The sequence below is a fragment of the Symsagittifera roscoffensis genome, chromosome 2, assembly GCF_963678635.1.
Source record: "Symsagittifera roscoffensis chromosome 2, txSymRosc1.1, whole genome shotgun sequence".
Taxonomy (NCBI): domain Eukaryota; kingdom Metazoa; phylum Xenacoelomorpha; order Acoela; family Convolutidae; genus Symsagittifera; species Symsagittifera roscoffensis.
Genome location: NC_087063.1, coordinates 38,764,441 through 38,788,903, shown reverse-complemented (window position 1 = coordinate 38,788,903; position 24,463 = coordinate 38,764,441). Strand labels below are relative to the sequence as shown.

Genomic DNA, 24,463 nt, shown 5'->3' with positions numbered 1-24,463 from the left:
CACCAAAAACTCACTTGTCAATTCAAATTATCCCATATTATGAACAAAAGACATCAAAAAGTAATCAGAAGTAAATCATTATTAATGTTACCTTATTTCAGTTCACGCTATTAATGAACATTGCAAACTTAAGATAACCAAATTCAAATCGAACTCTAAGTGTTAATTTGGTATTGAATTTAAATCACTCAATTAAACATGCGTACACTTTGTATTTCTTACCTCTTTTTTTACTCAATGAACTGTCAAAAAAGAATTCTTTCATCTGGGGAATTCCACTAAAAAGCCAAACACATATTATTCTTGACGACCATGAATTTCAAAAGAATTGCGATACAAAGACAACAACATACTGGCGGTGTAGCAAATGAAGATCATATAATAACTCAAAAACTCTAATCGCATGTGGGGGCGATATAATCTCAAACAGCAATGCAGCTAGTCACAAGTTCTGATTTAAAATCACGTTGATTACTGACTAACGTCTAGCGATGTTGTTCACATAAAAATCAGAATCCAGGTTTTGAGCCAATTTTAGTCGGAACTGGTTAGAACAAGTCAGAGATTTCATTTAAAGAGTATAGCGAAAATTCATAATGGGCGAAAATTCGTAACAGGCGACAGTTTGTACCAAACGATAAATCATAACATGGCTATGGCAAAGAGAATACGCTAGCTCTGCTTCGGTCTGCTGTGCTTACAGGAATACTGCGCGTGAGTCCATGTTCCCCGTTTAATCTATTTTTACGACTTTTTAGTTGGTACGAGTTGTCGCCTGTTCTGAAATGTCGCCTGTTACGAACGGTCGCCTGTTATGAATTGTCGCCTCGCGAATTAAAAGCTCGAATCTCAACTGTAATGGCCTGACAATGATTTATGATGTATTGGTGTCAAGGAAAAAGATGACGTACCATAAGATCCAACCTAATAAAACTGCCCTTACCGTAAATTCCGTTGTCAATTCAAGTTATCCCAGATCATGAACAAAAGACACGATCAAAAAGTAATCAGAAGTAAATCATGGGTAATGTTACTTCACTTAAGTTATTAATGTTCACTATTAAAGAACATTGCAAACCTAAGATAACCAAATTCAGATCGAACTCATTTTTTGGATAAACATATTGCAGCATGTGTTTCATTTAACATTAAAGTGGCATTGACTTAAAATCACCCAATTAAACATGCGTACACTTTGTATTTATTATCTCTTTTTTTTTACTCATTGAACTGTCAAAAAAGAATTCTTTCATCTGGGGAACCTCCAAGAAGGCCAAACACTTATTACTCTTGACGGCCATGAATTTCAAATGAGTCGCGATAAAAAGACAACGACACTGGTGGTGTAGCCAATGGAGATCAAAGGAAAACACAAAATATCTAATCGAATGTGGTGCGATATAATCTCAAACATCAATGAAGCTAATCAGAAATTCAAAACAGGACGCTAAAAAGCAAGACAATAAGATCAGCAAATGAAAGGGTCAATCAGAAATCAATTAAAACCCTTAAACAGTCAGATCATTGCAGCTAGTTTACAATTGGGGAAGGATGACAAGCCAACCCAACTGTCCTCGCTATCCCGGTCTTTGATAACGTGAACTCTAAACCGAAGCAAGTGAACGACATCATTGCCCACCATTGTCACAAATGACCGTCATTTCGAACAATAGCAGTTTATTTTAAGCGGGTTTTCAGCACGAAAGAATCAGCTCTGTTTTCTTCCCGCAACAAAAATTGGTTCTGGGAGAGCCCTCGCCAGCCGTTTGTCTATCTAGATCTGCACCGAAACTTTTTTTATTGGAATGGGTTTTTTGCCATTCATGTTCTGCCGGTAGCTTTATCAAAATTGAAGCTCAATTTCTAATTCATAAACCCAAGTTTCCTAATCATGAATTGAGCTCATTTGAAAAAAATGGAAGACAAATTATACGAAGCTGGTTGCTATGCTGTCAGTACAAAACTTTTAATCATCGTTTCCAACGCAAATATGTTTTGCTTTAAAGCTTTTTAGTTGAATACACAAGGGCCGTTATTTTTTTGTGCGAGTCGATTTTTTCGGGAGGTTCTCTTTTTTTGAATTATTAGTATCTTTTTATAGTTGAATTTTTTGTTTCAGCTCTGAAAATTTAAAAAATTGATATAATAGATGCTGCATTTCGCGGAAGATTCATTGTTGCTAAAATTTTTAGAAACACTTCACTCTTTTGTTATTGGGTATCGGACAAAATTGGCCGGGGAAAAATGAACTCTTTTTGCATGTGTGATATATGCTGCCAACACAGTAAGTATTACTAGGTAATCTCAAGTCGCAAGAGTGCGAACCGATAGAACTAACTACACAGTGAGTGACTGATGCTTGCAGGCACTTCCCGGTTCGAAAACTGCGAATTGTATCTAGAATTTGAAAGTCGCAGATCAGACCCAAGTTGAACTTTTAAGCAGTTTTTAGGCCGCCAAGTTCTATAAATCGAAAATTTTGTCACAGTAACAAAAAAATAGTCCAAAATGCAGAAATTGTCCAAGACAAGGGGTTCCCAGACAATTTTTCCAAAAACTGTTTCGGCAAAAACAATCCAGAATGCAAAAACTGTTCAATAGATAAATAGTCCAAAATGCAGAAATTGTCCAAGACAAGGGGTTCCCAGACAATTTTTCCGAAAACTGTTTCGGCAAAAACAATCCAGAATGCAAAAATTATTCAATACATTAAGTTCCCAGATAACTGGGTACAAAAAGTGTCCGGGCTTTTGCCAAACTAGTTAATGACCGGAAGAATTTGATAAGTTCTCAACAGGAAGGGCTAAATTGATAACACCACGCAACTGAGCGATTAGACCAGAACTTACTTTGAGCAGCATATAAGAGACAAAATTAACACAAGACTCAACTCATTTACACATACCCACACAATGATTGCTTGATTGATAACCTTGCCAAATGTAGTCATGAGAGATCGTAGTGTCAATGTTATTGCTCTAGAGTTCGTATTAACAATGGAAAAGTTTATGATAAATAAAAACGCAATGCTCTTTCATGAGGTTGGAATAGCAACTTCGTTAATTTCGCGAACGATAAGTGCACATCATTTCCCAAGCTCATAGAAAAGTTCCAGGACAAACAAAAAACGCCGAAATCTTGATAAGAAAAAGTGTGGCCTGCAAAGAGTGTCACCTTATAAAAACCTATTTATGTCAAACTTGTCAAAAAGTTTTCCGAGTTAGTTGCGGCCTACGATCTAGGTAAGCTTCCAATTTTTCTAAAAGGGTGCATTAAAAACATCCAGTTATGGTTCAAAGTTAATTTTTTCTCCAAAGCTGATGTTGCATAGCAATAATTTTCAATAAAATTGTGTTGAACTTTATCGTAGAAATTTTCAAAACCCTGCTAGACTCGTTTTGAAAACAGCAAAATGATCAATATAATCGATCCTTTCCCATCCTGTTCGTTTTTGGCTCAATGTAGTCAGCGCATTTCGAATTTGCCCAATTTTGAGTTTTTCACTTTCAATTTTTGTTCAAAATACGAAAATTTTTGTCGGACCCGAGATGTGATCCCAGACTTTTTGATCATGCAATAAGTGACTCCACCCCTCGGCCTAACGCGCTTTTGATGTTCGAATTGTTCTTGAAAGTTTTTTCTTGATCTGACTGTTCTATGTTTAAATGGTACGCATGTAATCTAATTATAGAACAATCAAACAACCTCGAAAGAACAAAGCATTAAAGATTACGAGGTCAAGTTTAAAAAAATAAATTTCGCAAAACTATTTTGGACAATTTTGTCCGGGACATATAGTTTCGTACTGTTTTGTCAAGGACACAAATCTCTGGGACATAAATGTCTAAGCACCCAAATTGGTGCATCGAAAATTTTGTATATTCTTCGAAAGATAATAATACAAATGGGAACGTGGAACTAAGGTTTTGGTTGCTAAGGTTTCCCTTTAATATGTTTTTTTTTGGAAAATTTGTGTAGGTGCTTTCAGGCGGGCTTCTGAGTCTAGCAAACTACTATCAAAATATGAACCTCCAAAAGTTTCAAAGTTTTCAGAAAATTGGAAAAATTTCCTAGCTCAGATTTTTTGCTTGCATCCGTCTAAATCTAAGAATGCAAAAAGGAGCTTTGACAGTAAAAAAACTGCAAAAATCTACTTTGTTCGATGTTTTTAATAATCAATTTGAGCGAACATGATTTATTATTTGCCGTTTAATTGTAATTTATGTTCATATTAGGGTAGATGGACTGGAATGTACGTTGTCATTCTTGGCGCCCTCAGTTTTTACCCTCAATTTTAGCAAATTTGACATAATGACTACTTCGCTGTACTTGTATTACGATTCATGTAGAAACATTCTTTCTTTCTCTTTCTGTCTTTTTTTCTTTCTTTATTGCACGACGCCTCGTTCTAGCTTAGTTTCGAATAAAAGCGTTGAATTTCATATAATAAAATAAAGAAGGTAGTGGTATTGAGTTACTTTTAGGCTGAGCTTGTGATAATATTTGGGAGTTGATGCCACAGCTTTCTTTATTTGATGTCGCTTTCGGTCTACCAAATAGTGGTGTCGTTTGTCCAGGGTACCCAGGTGTAGTTGTGCAGAGGGGGAAGGGAGGTGGGGTCGGGTAGAGGCCACTTGGGGGGAACAGCTTTCGAATAGTAGTAGTTCAGTCTCTGTAATGCGTGGGTCCTCACTGAGACTAAAGAGGGGTGGTCGATGATGTTGATGTACTCACAGGGATCTGCAGTGATGTTGAACATACAAGCACTCATCTGTAGATCCTCAGACCTAAATTGCGAATAAAAAAATTTATGCGAATAAAATGTCAAACGCGGATAAGATAAATGGAATTAGAAAAACTAATGAACCACTGTCGAAAAAATAGAATACAGCGAACTGCAAAGCAGAAGTTGATACTAATAAGTATAGCCGATTGGTGAGAGCGGATTATCTTATTCATTTAAGCAGAATCTTGTCAGCCAGGCTTGCAGCTTTTCCAAAGATCTTCTGCGACCGAAAAATTTAAAACGGTCATTTTCGCCTCTGCTTACATGCATTCGTTTTGACTGTTGGAAGGCTGTTGCCCTTCACATTTTACTGTTGGGCTCGGAGTGACATATGAAGTCATTGGGGTGGATCCTGGAGGGGTGTACCAGCCGGCATTGTTTGGGCAGCCCCCGTAACCGTTCTTCCATTTGCCCACGATGAGTTTGATATCGCCCACACGAACTGCGGAGTAATTTGTCCTCTGGTCCACGTTGTGGAGCAGCTCTTCCCTAGGGGACTCATTTCCAGAGACGAGACTGTTGTACTGGCTCACCTACACTCAGAGACCACGCAAGATTAGTAACTGAACACATCCACAAAACCATCATGATTTTCTTCTTTTAACTCCTTATTTCAGTAAGCAGATCTAAAATTTATCGGGCTTGATCTAATCCGCTTACAGAATTTTAATCGGTCATTAACCTTTAACTCCTTTTGAACGATTACTCTGTTTTAGTTCGTTTTCGTTTTGATTTAATGAATGTTCAAATTTTTTTTAAATGATATGAACAGGTGGGAGGCAACTTACACCATCAAGTTGGGACGGAATGGAGAGTCCAACCGCCTCCAACACTGTTGGAACCCAATCAGCCACGTGCACAAGGCCCTTGCTCACTCTGGCGTCAGCAGAGGTCATGTGAGGCATGCGGACCAGCGCCACGCCTCTGACTCCGCCCTCGTAGAGAGTGTGTTTACTGCCCCTGAGGGGATAGTTGCTAGCCCAGCTGAAGTCACAGTTGAGAGTGGGTCCCCCATTGTCTGTGAGCAGCACCAGAAGAGTCTTGTTCAGCATTCCAGTGTACTCCAGTGTCTGGACGAGTCTGCCGATGTTCTTATCCAGATTGTAGATCATGCCGGCTGTAGTTCTCCTTCGAGGGTCATAGATAGTACGGAACTGATTTACATCCTCTTGGGGGGCCTACGAACAGTCTCACTTTATTAATATTTTGCTTTAAACAACCTTCTTATTTTTCTGTTATCATATATCTACGAGAATAGGACTAACATACGAGTAGTTTAGAGGACCACTGTTGAGACCCTGCCTGAGAACTACGCTTTTTGTTATTTTCTTGGCTGAGAACTGTGAACTCACCAAAACGAAGCCCAATTAAACACAATATTAAGTGTTGTCTAATACATATGTGTGTAAAAAGGTAAACTGCTTATAAAATCGATGGTTGTGAATGAGAGTTCCTCGGCCGACTATTATTAGCAGATGAATCTGTATTAAGGCTAAATTTGAAACTGTTTTAAGCATCAGATTCAAAGCTTTTGAATTCATATTGATTTGCGAAACTCAAAGCAGGTCAGTATGAAGCTAACGCATCACGAATGAAAATACGAATGAAAAGCATCTTTAAATCATCAAAGAAAAAGCAAAAACAAGAGAAAAAAGCGTTTCATTGATCAAAAAAATTATTATTACAAATTCTTTTGCCTCAAACTCAATCTATACCGGTCTTTAACAGGTATTTAATCCGGATCGTCTTTGCTGCTCATTGAGCCAGATTATAACTACAAGGTGGTTTTGTTTGTGTATATTGTAATGAAGCCCTTTCAGTCGTGATTCGACAGATTTTTAAGACAACATCATAGTAATAAAATGTGTCCACTGATACATCATAATGAAGCGTTTTGTTCGCGATGAGATTGAGTTTTTGAAACTATCAAACAAAATTTTTTGGTGTTTTTACTCAAACAGCCTAGATATCTAGCCGGTAGGTTAATTATCTAAGTTGACCAGAGAACATATATCCAGCGCCCATAAAGTTCTGAACTACTTGTAAAAGCTCCCCTTGCAAATTGCAGTGCACGAGCGATTTGAACCCGCAATCAAATGATTGCTGGGCACAGCACCATCACTACCAGAGCACCGCAATGCCACGTATTAGAAAAAGCGAGAAACAGATATGTCCCAAGCTTTATTTTGGTTCTTCATACGCGCAATAATCAAAAACATTAAAAAAACGCTTCGTTTTTGTTTTTCCTTGTATTATATTTATTAAAACTCAAATTTGGCAAAAAAAACAATTGGAATACGTTGAACACGACAAAGTTGAACACGACAAAAATAAGTTGAACACGACAAAAAAAGTATGTATGCTTATTGAGTTTCAAGTTAATATTTTCTTACTCACAAAGAAGCTGCATCATCAATTAAAAAAACTGAAAAAAGTCTTTGATGCAAAAATGATAAACTTCTCTTACCTGTGAGGAGTCCAAAATGGAGCAATATCTCAATCAATCGTTGCCAAAAATTACAAGTGACAACATTGCTTTGGTTTCTACTAAAAACTCGATTTCTCTCCATTATTTTCCTTTCGTGTCTAACGGGATGTTCAAAATAAAGATTCTTTGTTGTTGCCATTTGGGTGGAGACTATTCCAGTTTTAAAAAAAAAGCTGGTCGCTTTTATACTAAATGATTTATACCTTGTTTCGATCGTCACTAAATTTCTATTTTTCCTTGTTTTTTCTTGCTTCTATTATCTCTGGATGTTACTCGTGGTTTGTTTCAAGAACTTTTTCTTCCCCTTTTCGTAACGAAAGTAATGGAATATTTGTGCTCGGGTGGTTTTTTTCTTCAGATAAATTTCGACTTTTTATCTAGCCATTTTTGACGGAATTTTTTTCATCAGTCGAAAGCCATTGTTGTCCTGAGGTCAATTTGGAAAAAATAATTCACCTGTGATCATTTTTCGTAACCTTACGGGAGTTAAGAGAGTGTCATTTTCGCCAATTTGGGACAATTAACGCGCGATATATTTCGCGCTAATAACACGTAAACGGAGATTCAATCCGTCTTAGAAATCGTTTCAAACTGGTTGAAAGAATTTTTTTCTCCCATAAATGATTTGTTAGTAGGAGCAAAAACTATCACTTTGTACTTAAAATGACGTATGGGGGTATGTTTTTAGAAAAAGTCTCTTTTTTTTAAATTGTTATTTTTACTTTATTACATTTAATTTTTTCACGTTAATACTGCTCCATAGACCTTAAAAAGCAGTCGGAACATTCAGGGCTTTGCTCTGATACGAGCAGCCTTGTTGTTCCGACTTTCGATATGAAAGTAACGGAATAATTCTGCTCGGAGTGGGTTTTTTTTCTTCAGGCAAATTTTGACTTTTTAACTAGCCATTTTTGACGGAATTTTTTTTATCATTCAAAAAAATTGTTGTCCTGAGCTTAAACTTGAAAAGTTATTTCACCTGTGATCTTTTTTTGCAAAGTTATGGGGGTTTAAAGATCGGCATTTTGGCCAACTTGGGACAATAAACGCGCGATGATTTCGCGCTATTAACGCGTAAGCGGAGATTTAATCCGTATTAGAAATCATTCCATTTTGTTTGAAGAACAATTTGCCTTCTTCTTAGAGTTTCAACCATTAAGAAATTTGAGGGGCGTCAGCATTTTTACTTATGATAACATGTTGCTACTTTGAGTAAGATAAAGTCCCAAGAAAACAGCCATCCCAATGTCTCAAATTGGTTAAGCTGCTATTCATTGAATAACCAATCAACAGACCGAAAAAGAGTTGGATAAAAACTTTGAAAGTGTAAATTACTTTTACATTTTTTTTTTAGATTCAAAAACACTACTTTTATAGTGTTTTTGATCAGCGCATTTCGTCCAAAAAACTGAATCATTTTGAAAAACTAAAACAAAACCAAATTTTTTTGTTCCACTATAACATTAAAAAATCAAAAAACATTTTGGACACAGGCAAAGCAAAAACAACACAATTATAGCCTGAGTACTACGTAAGAGTGGCTAGGAAACTACATTATTTTAACCCCCCCCCCCCCCCCCAAAGAATTCGGTGTGGCATTACATTACATAGCTTCAACTCCTAAGTGGTCAAAGCTCGTTCATTTTTGGCCAATCATATTTTAGAGGGGGTTAAAGAACGGTATTTTGGGACCACTCTCGGAATTTGGGGATTTTGAAACTTCGTTTCGTTGCATAATTTCCTGATGCAAATTTTGCCGCGCTAAATGGGTGATTGTTTTCTAGTCTTGTACTTATGAAACTAAAAGCCTTAGTTTTTTTTAGTTTTGCTTGGTTGGTATAAACCTGTAAGCTATGTTTGCTATTGATTATGCTTTTGAACTAAATTGAACTCTTTTGATTGCTTTATTCCCAAATTTCTTTGTACAAAAAAGCATGTGCTTTTCACAATTATTCAGAATCATATAAAATTATAGCACGCCGCAGTTTGGGTGGTGTTGGTTATTCAGCCCATTTCACTTTCATCTGCTTCTCGAGCTTCTGTATCCAGGTAGGCACATTCAGTTTCCTGATCTGTTTCAGAACCGGCTGCTCGCTCAGCCGGTCCAAGTCTACTATTCCCGTTTGAAATTCAGAGTCAGAATACTAACGCTGAAAAAATCCCTGCCAGTATATCCACCCTGCGCCTCTAAAATTTCCTGCATTTGGGCACCCACATTATCAGTTGTTAGCTGCGACCCCTCAACGTCCCATTACCCCAGTCAAAAATGCGGCCAGTTTCTTGAAAGAACATTTTTGTCTTCCCGCAACATTTTCTGCCCGATCGCCGTCATATTCATTTTATCTGAATGTATATAATGCTTGTTGTTAAATTCACTCAAGCTGATTTTATTTGTTACAAGTGTTTTCAAGTTCCGTTCTATGGGTCTCATCCGAAAAATCATACATCAAGCAATTGCAGTGCAGGTGAGTACCTCCTTATAGTTTTTGGGTTCAAGTGTCTGTTGAGCATTTTTTCCTGACACCTTTAGCGGATTGTTGATCTTAATAAAAACAGTTTTGAAGCCTTGTTTTCTCCTTCCATAAAATGTTACTTTTAGTCGGAGAAGGTTTTTAAATGTCAATTTTGTCACACATGGTGATTTTAATATTATAGATTGACCCCCTACTTTTACATAAAAATAATAAATGATTGCAAACGCTAATTTAACCACTTCAACTATGCTGTACAGTTTGGATTTCAGTCTCAGAAACTCCTGTATGAGTTTCCAGCAAGTTCATCCTTGAATTTCAGCGTCACGCGTTTGTTTTTGGTGTTAAAGAGAAGATATGTGGGCGAAAATCAAAATGACCAAATTCTTCTCGCCGATCGGCGTTTTTGGCATTATCATTGTTAAAATTGATGCTGTGGATCTCATACAGGAATGAATCATTGTCAGAATACAATAGACCATATGAAATTATTCTTCATAATATTGTAATGTGAACGAAACATGTAGTATTTAGCCAGACCAATAATGGCTTATCCCACTCAAGGTTGACAGGTTTTGAGGAGACAAATACCATTTCAGTATCAAATATTTTCACGATGCTAAATCATTTTTTCTTTGCTAAAGTCCGCAGTTCTTCTGCGCTCCTAACAAAATCAACATTCAGTGGGTTTTTTTGGATTCGCAAAGTTTTCCGAAAAAGCTAAAAAAAGATTTAATTAGAAAACCTGTGCAAACCTGATGGTAGCTTTTTTCACAGCTCAGTGATCAACAGTAGATCTGGCGCAGTGAAATTTTCCTGCCGAAAATGCAGCACTCGATAAATTTTATCAACTATCATGACCAATTTGATGTACAGTTGAATAATGATGTAACTTACTGTATGGTTTTTTTTCGGGAAGAAGTTTTGAACAAATTTCGGAGTAGTTCTCACATTATTAGAAATGTTCAATTTTTTCATCATCTCTGTTTGAACATCACTGAACCACAAATTTGACATTATTTCTCTTGCTGGTGGTATTGGGTAGTCTGAATGAGCATCGTGGAAATGATCGGGTTTGGTGAGGTCACCGTCCAATATGAATCCAATGTCAGAATCCGCGCTCGTATTCATAATCTCCTCTAGTGTAGTTTTGTCATTGAACTCGAATGAATATAGTGGTAGGGCAAATTTCTCCATAACCACGCCATACAAATTATTCGCAACAACCATAAAAAGGAATATGCTGGGCTGAATTGATTCCAAGATTTGTACAAAATTGTTTCTAAAATGTGCAAGTCGTTCATCGAGAACACAAGTAACCCCATACCTTCTAAAGTTTTCCGCCAAATGCAAGTGTTTCCTGTTAGTGATTCATTGCAGATCTGCCTTGCATATTCTAAGAAATACATCTCCCAAAAGTTGCTCACAGTAAAATTTTGCGCGCAACCCAGTATGTAAAATTCAAAACAAACTCGTCTAAGCTCCTCAAACACGCATGCCAGTATCAAAGTGTCAGTCGCTAGGTACAAATGCTTGAAAACCAAAACGATTTTACACTTACCATGCATGTTGATAATCTTTTTCGTTCACACTTACAGCACCTTCTTTCAATGTAATTGTCGACTTGCCCTGTGACGGTAGAGCACCTTCCTCGTAACTTGCATGACTGTCCGCATACGAGGAGGGAAGTATCCCTTCTGACGTATCAACAGGTCGTCTTCGGGTCGGGTAGCATAGTGGTTGTCCAGGTCGGTGAATTTCTATAAAGGCAGATTCCGGGCTAACTCATCTAGAGAGCTGTTCATGAACTTGCAACCGTCAACAAACCGGATATTCTCGTAGACACGTGTGTATCCTCTCAAACGATGACTCCAAGTCAAAGTACACTGCAAAAGGGCTGTAGCTTCTTGCACAAGTAATCTTCAATCCTACGACGCTGCTGTTGTCGTCAGGTATGGTGACAACAGCAGGTTCATTCTCCATGCAAACTAGTTGATGTCGCTCCAGTCTCTCTGCTGAGGAACAACTGGGAAAGCAGTTTCTGCAGAGCTGATTTTCTAATCTGAATTTTTTTTCGTTTCTGTAATTTACTCATTAGGTTATTAAAATCTTTTATCACCACATAATGGTGCATTGCCATGTCTTTTTTATGCAAGCGATCCACAAAGAAAAGTGGAGTGGTATCTGGACAGTCGAACTTTTATTCTAGTTGTGTAACCAATCTTTTTTTTTAACGAATCTGTAATTGTTTAGTTATCTCAACTTTTTGCTTTTCACGTGGACTAGAAGGAAAACTTAACCTGGGTATAACCATAATAAACGGTTTTTCTTACTAACCTGAATATAATTACTTGCAATTCAATGAAAACTCTGTAGCATGGACTAGCTGGAAATGCCATGAGGTAGATGTAGTCACTTATTGGCTCGTTCACTGACGAGTTTCTTTGCTCGTCATAAAATTAAACTTGTTGCTCTTTCCTACTTCGTATCAGTTCAAGAGTGCGAGGGACGTTGTTTTGCCGGTAGTATTTGGCAAAGAAGTAATAGACGAAACTTTTCTTCATCTTCATAGTTTTTAATTTTCAGGAACAGAGTAGGTTGTTTTTGCAGATCTGTTAATAGAGGTAAGTAGTATGCAGCTCTGATTGGCGCTATCTTCAAGATTTTCGAAAATATTTTGTTAATTTGTCGAACTCTTCATCCGCTCCCATGAGATGCAGACTGATGTACAAGGAACAGAAATCGATCCAATGAACCATAGAGTTGATCATCGGTCCATCCCTGTATGTCCACAGCTATCATCTTGCAATCGGAGATCTTTATTTTTTCCTCGGTGACGTCCGCTTTTTCTTTCTCCAGCGTCACTTGTAAAGACAATTGAGCCTTTGGGGTTCATACATAGCTTTTTGATTGACCAGTTCCTCGATTTTTTTTGGCTTATTCACGAGTAGAGGTGGCAAGTCAACTACTTTTTCCAAGGGTTTTATGTCGAACACTCTCATTGCCCCTTTTAAAGCGTATTTAGCAGGTTTTATATGGACGTGAAGGTTGCTTGATTCACATCCCATGCGGGAAAACATGCTATTTTTGCATTTGATTGATATTTGAACGATCATATTTAAACACATTCAGATCGTAGAGACAAACTCTTCTCTGTGCCGGCTCTCAACTTTCTTTGTGCTGCTGTACTTCATGTCCACATATGACTCGCAGTTCACAATGTCCAACAAATAGTCGGTTTTATTAGGGTAAATTTTGAGAACAACAATTAGATGTCTTTTGAGGCTCTGCTTTTCGCTCATTGCCTTTTGACAGAAAATGCAATTTCGAGTATTGGTGAAACTACTTTTTTCTGAGAATTTCGGAATTTCGTGAGACTTTTTTATGTTCAGATCAAGAACTGCTCAAGTTGAAAATTCAATAGTATAAGTGAAATTTTTGGGTTGGAGAAGGTTGACTTTTGGTTTTTAGCTGGCCACAAAGCGTAGGTTCATATCATTTAGGGCTATTGATAAACGGTTTTAACTTCTTGTTTCGGTTGTTTCAATCCCTAATTTTGCGGAAACTGTTACTGCAATTGACACGTGCACTCTATTGAACTCCTTTATGTGGTAATCTAGTCAAGACTTGTTTCAACCTACACTTCGGTTGAAACTGATAGGTTGAAAGTGCTTAATACGAGCTAGCAAAAATTTTAAGAAAAGAAAAATCACAACACAAAATAAGGGAGGAAAGTGTACCTTAGGGAAACTGATGTTGGGTATACCTTATCTAATTTTTTTTCATTTTTTTCTAGTTGTTGATTGTATGCATGTTTGTGTGTCTATAGACTTATTTGTTTATTTTTTGTTTGTAGTCGCTGATTGAATGGTTCTTTCGAATGGTCAATTAATGTTCTGCGAAACTTTCCAAATCGAGTGCTTCAAAATTTTGAGGCGTGACAGAACGGCTCTGCGGGCAATAGCTAACCCGGCGTTGCTCGTCGCTATGCTCCTCGGGAATGACTCCCGCTCAATAAAATCAAGTAAAAAAATATATCAAGATGTAATTTTTTAAAACAAAAACATTTTTGTGGAAAAGAGTTAGTTTGTCTCCAGATCCAAAGAAACCTTCTTCATTCAATTGCTTTTGAGTTTCAGTAGGGTTGGAATCCATGTTCAAAATTCACATTTTTTTTTAATTTGTTCTTTTTTTCAAACCCGTTTTATGATAAACTATCAGTTCTAGATTTTAAACTTTAGTTAATGAAATGCTTCAAGGACTATTTCTCGACTAATAAAAGTAAAGGCATGATATCAAAAACGCTAAATATTCAATCGAGAAACCTAGATGTTTGAAAATCTTGTATTTTTTCGTAGAAAAAAGACGAAATAGTTTTCGTGGAAATTAAAAAAAAGACAATTTTTCTGAAACCACTTTTAATCAATTTTTTACAATATTCTGAGTATGGGTAAAAAACATGTTTAATTTTCGAAAAAACATATTTTTTAATTTTTCAAATATTTTTAACAAAAATTGTTGATTACACGTGATTCTTGAGCATACATTTTTATTGTTGATAAAGCACAAACAATTTACATCATTTCTATGAAAATTTTCGAACATTCCAAAAATAATTTAAATTAAAAGTTTTATTTTGATTTCTAAGCAAATGAAGCCTGTAATTTGTAGAAAAATAAGGACGAGGCATAACCTATCTTATCATCTTTTCTAATGAACATTTGCTGCTCTCTCCCATTTTGATCTTTTAGTTTCCTTTTTTAACTTTTGACTGAAAAACTACAAAGCAAAATTCAATTCAAAGAAACAATCCGGAACAAAAACTAAACAAGATTAAGCCACTAAGATTCGAAAAAAAAACATCTTAATTGAATCACGAAATTTTGAACTGATAAATCAATCTTGATGGAAACAAAACTTTTTGACTTTTCTGAAATCTCTAAATCGCAGTTTGCATTGCTTTGGCGCATAACAAGGATTAGTCGTCGGGCTCCTGGGTGGTAAATTTGGCGAAAAAGGACCTTGAATGCTGAAAGAAGAAGATGAAGAAGACTGGCCCACGTCTTGTTCCGTTGAGTCTGGCGATTCAATCGAATCAATATCCTAGTAGAAGGCTCGCTCTGCGAAGTCCCTAAAATATTCTTCTTGATTTTGATACTCGGGAATTGACTGACAATCGTAGTCAAACAGTAAGTTTCTAGGTGCCCGTTCAACGCAAGAACGGTCTGCAAAACCAGATTCCTTCGGCAAAGGTTTGCTTTCTGTCATAAAACAGCTCTCATAGACCTTTTTATGTTCTGTAAGGGGGTGCCAATTTGATGTAGCAGAATGATGGGTAGTATCATGTGGTTTTTAGAGACCCACACATCGAATTCGCTGCTGCGTTTTAGTTCAAGTTCATTTACAGGGCTCTTTGCGTGTTGACGTATGTTCCGTTCCTTCTGCACCACTAGAAAACACTCTCTGGTATGTTTGGTGAAACTTTGGTGAAACGAAATAAAAAGTTTTGTTCATCTCTCTTCTCGGTGACTATTTTTTTTGGTTCAGCTTGATTTCTGGAGAATGAAAGGAAATAGTGAACAAAATTAGTTTGGGCTTTCAGTTTTAGCTTTCAACGTTTGTTGTTTAAGGTGTAGTCATTTACCATAAACCTTGGTGTGTAAATTTTTGATATTAAATTGAGGCTCATGCAACTTCAGTAGAACACTGTAGGTGTTAAGATCAATTTTTTAAAGAAACCATGTGGCGTCTTTTTATGATATCCTCAACACAAAGTGACGTGAAAGTTTGCACTTCAAAGAGATAACATGTGTACCGCTAGGGTAAAGTAGTTAAAACTTAAGACCTAATGAGATCCTAATTGTGTAATTGAAACTAAAAAAACTAACCGCAATCTTAGTTGAATGTCTCCTCTGAAGCTTAAGGAATACCATAAAAATAAGTCAGCTGAGTTTACCAGTCCGCTAGCTAAATCACTCTTGAGTTGTCTCTTACATAAAACAGCTAGAAAACATCTCCGCTAGCAAAATATGTACACGCTTGAAAGTGATACGGGAATTTCTGATGATTTCCATGATAATTCTTGGAGAAAAACGTTTATTCAGAGTTAGAACTGGAACATTTGAAAAAACAAGCTTACACTCTAATGTATAAAAAGAATGATAATGGGATGTTCAAAATGTATCAAACAGTTACTTTGAGAGCAAATGAATTTGATTGTTTAGCAGATAATTACTCGAAAGTAACAACAAAAATCAAAGAAGCAACCGGCGAAAAGAATATGACTTCCACAACAGGAAAAAACCTCAAAATCGACGATACAGACCAAAACGATCGGTTGACCCCAATAAAGACTGCAGCAGTGAAAACGGCCAGAATGAAGAAGATTACACTAGCAAAAATGTCGAGTGGCGTGAATAGTCTGAGTTTACCAGTTTTATTCAATCGTCAAATCGATTGAAGCAACATATGAACTATCGCCTACAAACTTCAGTCTATTTTGGAAAAAACTTGCTTTTTTTCGTGTACAATGAACCCGATGTCTCCCTATTCCCCTGTTCTTCTGATAACTTACTTTGCATTTGTAGTCCATTCAATCTAGAACGAATTTAGTTCCCAATCTTATGACAATAGACAACCACATCCTTATTCTCGTCGAAGCTACAAAAGACTGCATTGAAGCAGTAAACAGGATGAACTCAAAATCTTTCATTGTACTGGCCTTCTTTCTTCATTTAGATATTTGATCATGGTGCGCAGCAAATATCATCCATCAGGACCACTGATGAACAACGGAAAGTGGCTGATAACTACAACTCGACTAAAAACCTTGACCTTGGTGGAGCTCCTGTGCAAAAACGATTGCCGCAAATTTGCTTTGCTTAACAGGCTCGGTCCCTTGAGACTCAAACTGACCTAATTAACATAGTAATCACTGAACGTTTCATTAGATTATTGAATGGTGGTACAGTTGCTGAATTTTCAAAAAGCATTGATATTACTTTAAGTGGGTATGACCGTTTAGAGGTTGATTCAAAAACTTTGTTTGTAAAACTAAAATGGATAAAAAAACAAATTTTAAGAACTCTTCTTAGAACTGATATAATGCAAGCGGTAAGTGTGGTACCAAAAAAAAAACATCTTTTGGAGAAAAAAAATTAATTACGAAACGTTATAGAAAGACATCAATATCACGTATTTATAACAACATATGTTTAGCAAAACGCATCAAATCATAGTCATTCACCTTAAATCCTATAGAAAATCTAGATGGAATTATAACATGAGCACTTTAAATAGAAATTAGTCAACACAAAACCGAGTTAGCTCATTGCATTGGCTTGTTTATATATAAATGGTTTCCTTCATGAAAAGAATATCCTAATTTTTTGTTAACATTTGGATAGTTGTGTTGTCTTTGTCCGAGTAGATCTGCGAAAAAAGTTTGACCGACGGCTTAAACGAATAATAACCAGTGCGTTTCTGACTGGTCTAAGTTGGGTTGGACGCATTGCATTCACTATCATGAAAGTAACCTTTCAATATTGCTCTATATGTTAAACTAGCAGAAAAACTGTCGCTAATTTGATGTTAAATTAAGTTGCTTCGGTTAATAAGCTCAGTAAAATGCAGATTTTCCATTTTTTTTAATTTACTTCATCACAGTGACTTTATCTATTTTACTATCGGAAAGCACATAAAATGTTAATAACGCTCTTTTATGAGAAAAACCTCGCATTATCTGCCAGCAGTGAATCAAATTTAATTTCTACTGAAATGGTGCAATTGATAATTTCATGATGAATAAAGTCATGTCAAGCCTCCTGAATAGCTGTGAGATCAAAAACCATAAGATAATGATTGTCAAATTGTGATAATTAGCCAAGCCGATTTTATGACTGTTGTTGAAAATAAAATCTAGGGCCTCCAATGTGATAGAGTCTACTATTTTGTTATCAGTCGTTCATAAAAACAATTCAAAATTTTGATAATGAAATGCCACAATCATTCGACGAACTGGCTCTTTGGCAAAAACATCTTCTTGTTGCCAGCTTTGTACACCAATTACTACTAAACAAAAGTCCTCTTTAAAACTTAAAAATAATTGTTTTCTACTGGTGTTACTGCGATTTTGCGCACATATAGGTTAGCCTCGGTGATTTGCTCTTGGTAATGTTTATCTCGCTGCTGTGACATTTTAACAAGTCATTGGGAGATCGTCTCAGACAAATCTAATTATAACACCATTCATTAAATGCTGGTCACATGACAAGAATTCATATGCAATTTTACGAAATAAACGGAATTCGCCAGATGCAGATTCCGCCAGCTTACGTTTCGCGTCATCCCGCCCATCAGCGGCATCAAAAACTGACGGGATATCTTCAAAAGAAAATCCTTGACAAGCAAGCCATGTTTGTTTTGCATCAATACGGTGTGAAACCGTTTCGGTCTCATGAAACTTTTAGGTGCAAAATTTGCAATACTTAATCAAATTTTTTCTCCATGCAATGACATTGTGCATTTCCAATATAAAGATGTGAAGGAATTACTGGCGAAATAGCGCGTGTTAACTTGTGTTGCCTCTGTATCAAGAGTTCGCAGGACATTGCCGTTGTTTTTAACGATGCGGGCTGCAATCTCCAACCGAGTTCGTTGAAGATCGAGAAAGTTGTTTCTATTTCTCAAAACTTCTAACTCGAGCATGGGAGCATCAGGTGTATAAGATGGACCAATTTTTTCAATGAATGCAAGTTCAAATGCAACGACTCAAGGAGGTTTTTCAAATAAATCTGTGAAAAACTCAAGTTAGAAATCATAGAGCAGTTTGGCGAAACAATTGGAGCGACATCTCAATGGAGTTCGTTTCTTTGGAATGAGAAACTTTGTTTTTTCTTTCGTTTGCTTTTGCCGTCTTCATTTGTATGATCATAAGAGGTTTGCTGTGACCACCAACAGCTTGATTTTTGATGGTAGTTTTTCCAGCGTTTTTCAAAACTTGTTTCGGTGGTTTCCGAATTGCTATATCTAATACATGGGTGCTGCTTAAATAAGTACTTTTTTCTATTACGTTTTGCAGCTGGTAAAATAATTTTGCGAGCTACTCGTTCAATACCCGTAGCCACTACCCCGCTGTTTGTAATGTCCTGAGAATTGTGGCCTGGTCGCTTGATTATGATAGCACACATCCAAAACCTTATCAGAAAACATTCGATAATCAGGAGTCAAAACATCTTTTCCTCCTCCTATTTCAAATGGTTCAAGGGTTTCCTTTCGTAGATTTACTACATTGCTCTGGACACGAGTAGTTTTTTTTACTCCAAGTTGCTAAAACATTGCAATGATTTGATTCAATGCTGCAAGCGTAACCGTTTTCCACTCATCGATTAGTATCAATGGCTTTGATGTCTATCACAATCTGACAATGAAGGATGTCTAAGTAGATAAACATCACTTGGGTTACAACAGAGATATCAACAGAGTAGTCGGAGATGAGATTTTGTGTTGTGAGAGTGCAATGGATATGACTGGATTCATTTATAACCAACATGGTAGCCCGTTCCATCTCGTATACCTTTGAAAACTAAAAAACTGGGAATCTCTGGACTATCAATTATAATGCCTTCCTAATAATGCATCCACTTTGAAAGATGTTTGGTAATGTAGTAGATGCTATGATTGAAATTATCAAGATCAATCTTCCGATTGATTTCGTTGAATTGTTTGTCAGTTTCGTCATATTCAACCTGTGTTATTTCAGTTTTCTCTCCATCATATGGTCTAGATGTTTTATCTTTTGTCAGTTTAAGACTTGCTTTAACTTTGTTTGTAGTACACTTATTTTCTATCCGTCACATTGTTAAAAAGAGAAGGAAACGTTAATTCTGTCACTGCATCTCTCCATTCACATTATAGATCGATATCTTCGCTTAACATGTTTTTGAAGCTGGCTAGCAAAGTATCAAGAAAAACGTTCATTGCGGCTAAATTTTTTTTAAAGTTATCAGGCATTAATTAGTTAATTCCTTCTTTTCCCAAAACCCTGATTAGTTCGGGCTCATAATATTTATTACCCTGTATTGGTTACTTATCGCCGTCGATGAGTTTATAAGTCGGAAGGTGCATTGTTGGTATGCAAAAATTTTGTCTGTGAGTGATTGTTTATACCCTTTTTCGAAAAAAAATGTCAATTTTTGCTATTCTAACAAAATCATACGTAAAGTTCTGGTCGGCGAAATAGTTTCAGCGATTGTTCGGCTCCTAATGAAACTAGACGTGGAACATCTTTTTTTGGTCACTTCAGTCAGGGCTAATTTGGTAACTCGATTTTTTTTCGACATAATTGTGTTGACAAATCTTTGAAGCTTGTCGATGTAAAAGTCAGTCCATTTGTCCTCCAATTTTTTTTTAATCAAAGCCTTTAGTGATCGAATGTTCCTCTCCGCGAAAACGGATGTTTTTTCACTTTCTTTTTTAAAAGTTTCAATGCTTTTTTTGTCACAAAAAGTTTTCAAGGTTCCCTTGGATTCAGTGCCCTCACCTACCCAGAAGTTTTAGCTGTTTTATTTTAACGTTTCTTTGGATGCTTCTGCAGTTGAGGTGACATTCTTTTGATTTCAATCGTTGTACACGAAGATATCGGGAAGTGCAATCCACTGCAACCGAAAAACACTTAATGTCCATGTTGTAATCTTCAAGTTTATTAACATACGCCAATTCAATTGACCTTATTTTGTTTATGTCATAAACTGTCACTTTGAGACGCGGTGTTTTGCGACGAAATCTTCGATATTTTGTATATACAGGCTTGAGTGTAAAATATGTCTCACTTTGTTTCGTGAAGTTTTCGATTCGTCTTTTAATTTTTTTACACTAACAATCAAGGCAGGACCCTTACTTGTAAATAAAAACTTCAATTACTTTTTTCAGCTTCTGTAATCTTGCAATTTTTTGTTTTCAACTTCGTTTCTCTGCTGTTGCAGAATCTGAATTGTTTTCGGGCATTCCCTTTGCTTCAGGTTCTTCTTCTTCGTTTCCTCCTTCTTCTCGTTTAGTTTTTTCAATGCGCGTTCTCTTTGACTGTCTGCAACAGTATTTATCATTCTGAGTCGTTTAACGCTTTTTGAGCCGGAACTTGTCGACGGCTTTTGGGAAAAAAAATGGCTGTAGGTGATGAATGAGATTTTATGAATCTCTTTAAAACTTTTGAGCTTGTTCCGTAGTCGTTGACTGAACCGCGACTTTGACGTATTTGTTCAAAACCAACTGTTCGTCAAGTTTGAGAGACCTTAAAATTAGAATGAAAGCAGGGTTGTACAATTTTTTGCTTTGTTAATGTATATCATACAAAAAAATTGATGCTTTAAGACCGGTTGGAATTTTATCAAGGTATGGTTCTTCTTATCATTGTGTATTTTGACTGGCTCCGACTTTGTAAAGACTTTCACAACTTTTTTCGCTCGCTCAACTTTGTTTTTCTCCTTGAGTTGCAACTGCAACATGTTACGTTCAGTAGTTGATGTTTTTTCAAGCTCAGCACTTGTTTCCAGTACAATTCCTTCTTCTTCACTGAGAAGGAGAGCTTGAAATTGTGGATGTTTTTCTGATTTAATAACGATAAGTGTATCAGGAGATGCTATGACTGGAGGAGCAGTTGCTGTTGATGCTGTTGTTGTGTTCAGGGGTGTTAAGCGGATGAAGTATGATAATTGCGGTGTTTCATATTTGATGGAGTTGTCAAGCAAAATATGTGCTGCATGTGGTTGTTATCTGATGTACATCTGCTTCGGAATGGAAACAAATTCTTCTGCTGCCATTTCTATGCTGTCAAAAACTAGAAGCAAAATGGAAGCATATGTCCGATCAAATAAAATCCTTGTTTGCTCAGTAAAATTATTCGTTTCTTTGTACGACTCGTTTTTAGTTTGATTTAACAATTGTGTTTTCTTGAATTTTTTGAGATCTGGAACACTGATAGACACGTTACCGTTGACTACATTAGGCAAAAATTCCGAAAAATAAACTGATTAAGTTTGACTATTTGATAATTTTTGTGATGAAACACTGTAGTTAATTTGGGTTTAACTCTACCATAGCTGCAGAATAGATAATTTTTCACGTTCATTTGTGTTGTTGTCACTTTTAACTTATTCAATGGTAAACAGAAAATTGACGGTCCAGGATATCTGAGACAGTCTGATATTCGGGGATCTAAAACTATTACTACGCTGTCCTTTGTAGCCATTTCATACGTGTTTCGTAAGAAAGCGGCACAATGTTTTGCCTTCCGAGATGATCATTTGCTGAATTTGACGAGCTGATTGGAATACAGTGATGTGAGATGTCGTGACCATCAACCGGTTGAAATTATAGCTTTTAATGAAAAGATCATCTAAGCCCATGTGTTTTCCTGCCGTTGCTAGTTTCACAAACTCTTTAGCATTGTATATTTCTCCGCATGAGTCATCATACACAAGCAGTATGTTCAAAATGTTTCTCAAACAATCAAATGTATCAAACTTTACATTTTCTGTTTGGATTTTGCCAAGCGTTTTCTCTTTCCCAAATTTTAGGTTGAATATCTTTTTAAAAAGGTAACTATCTGTCAAATTTGGGATAAAATGTTCATCCTGACAATAGTTTGAAATTTAATTGTGTTTTTCCAGATCCTGAAGGTTCTACAATTACCATGAACAGTCGTGACGATGCATCAATAGTTTTATTCTAATCCTTGGGAATACTATCACATACACGATTAAACCAAACAATATTGAAAAACGAACTGATATTTCTTCACAGCTTAAACGCGCCCAAGAAAGTTTATAGATACAAAAAGTGATAGAAGTAATCAAGTAAGCGTAATATTAAAATAAAAGTCAGTTGTGATATAACAACCAACTTTGATCTGGGGACAGAAAAATTGTTACAAAAGTTTCAAGTTTTTTTTTCGCTGCTACTTTGATCTGTAACTGTAGTCGCATGAGGCTCAACAATCCCTTTTTCCGACATTTTCATATTTTCGATTTTTTTTCTCTCTTTTTCTCTCTCTCTCTCTCTCTCTCTCAGTCTTTCTCTCTCTTTTTCTATATCCGAATCTATACATATACATATGCTGTTTCCTAAGAAGGAGCAAAAACTCATAAAAATGAAATGTTTATTTTTCTAAAAAATTTCGTATCTAGTATAATGTATGTGGTCATTAGTTTTTCCCTGGCATTATCATTCATTTCCACTACATAATTGGCTGGGATATTTTCAATTTTTGCATGAAATACAATTTTTTCACAGAGATTTCTTTCACTACTTTCTGAAGTTTTTCAGATAGGCCACAGCTGCTGAGGTCAGTTTATATTCCGGGGTGACATTTGCGCGATAAGACTAGCCTGGAAAGATAAACTCCCTGTTGGCTGGCTAACATTTTCAATATACTTGTAAGGTTGAAAGTAGATGAATTGAACAACCACCGGAAAAAAACTTCTTAAAGTAGTCAATTCTTCTCATGATGGTGTATGTTATTCATTCCGCTGAACCACTTGGCCTCGGCAACCGTTTGGTTCTTTTGTATTCAATGATATTTTATTGCCACTCTCTGGAGTCATCCAAGCACCTAGCACAAGGACGAGTTCAATTTTGCTTTTCTCTCGTTGCTGCTCTTTTTTCAGCCAATCATTAAAGACCTTGCTTTTCTTCAGGGCGCAGTGGTTCCAGCAGTTGTAATAATGTGAATGTTTATTGCAAAATTTAAAATTTTTGAAATGTAATATTTCCATTCGCGGGAATCCAACTCATCAAGATTCTCAGTTTTCGATCCAGGTGCTTTGCAAGAAGTTCAATCTTCTCTTTCCCTTTGGCCTAAAACACGGCGTTAGAATTTTGCAAAACAAAACTTCGAATAATCTGATTGAAATACGAAAATTAATAATCACTGCTTTTCCACTGAATTCCGTGCCAAAAAATCTGACAACCAGTTGTACGTTTTTTTTTCAGAGATCGGAATGGCGTAGGGAAGGACTAGAGGTAGAGAAATAATAGAGACTTTATAATTAGAAGTTGTAATCGCTAATTCTTTAACTATAAATTTTTTTTATTAGGCTTCCAAATCTAGCACCAATGATCGTTCACTAAACATTTTACTAACTGATAGATAGATTTCTGATCTCGTTATTTTGACAATTAAACAGAAAGTTATACCAGGCTGTTGTTCCACTTCAGGGCAGCTTATAACAGTAGGTGAGACCAGTGCTTCAACCTTTGTGAACACAACTTGCGGCATCGGGTAAAATTGCATGAAGTCAAAATATTTTGGATTCTTCAAGTATTTTCCGATGAAGAATCGTCTATGCCAATAAGACCTCCACATAGTCTAAGTTTGATGGCTACGCCATAACTTATATCATTTATTGTAGAAAAAAAAATAGAGGACTTGCAGCATTTCTTGAGAAGGAGCAGTTTTTCCGGATAGTTTTTTTACAGTCAAAAAAATCTCATGAATGATTTCCAAAACGTTAAAGTAGTTCTACGTTTTCTTTTAGTTTTATTTCTTTTTTTTCCAACACTATTTGGACCTGCTAAAAATCAAGCCAGAGGAAAAAAAATAACCATGTAGATACCACTTGCTAATGTCTACATCTCGGTGATGTATACTCAAACAAACAACCAGAAGTTTTTGAATTTTTGAAAGTTTGTTGAGACGAAGTCTAATTTTTCGCTCCAACCTTT

General features: G+C 36.3%; 2 protein-coding genes across 2 annotated transcripts in view; one reads left to right on the top strand and one right to left on the bottom strand.

Annotated features, from left to right (window-relative positions):
• The window catches only part of LOC134840656 (U1 small nuclear ribonucleoprotein 70 kDa-like), a 138,399-nt gene that overhangs the window by 11,379 nt on the left and 102,557 nt on the right, over positions 1-24,463 (top strand). The window lies entirely within an intron of this gene.
• Positions 4,418-24,463, bottom strand: part of LOC134840140 (arylsulfatase B-like) — a 49,639-nt gene continuing 29,593 nt past the window's right edge. The window contains exons 3-5 of the mRNA XM_063855836.1: positions 5,575-5,964; positions 5,051-5,319; positions 4,418-4,787 (exon numbers count right to left, since the gene is read on the bottom strand). Coding sequence (XP_063711906.1) covers positions 4,550-4,787; positions 5,051-5,319; positions 5,575-5,964 — 897 coding nt within the window. The 3' untranslated portion in view covers positions 4,418-4,549. The remainder of the gene's footprint in view (positions 4,788-5,050; positions 5,320-5,574; positions 5,965-24,463) is intronic.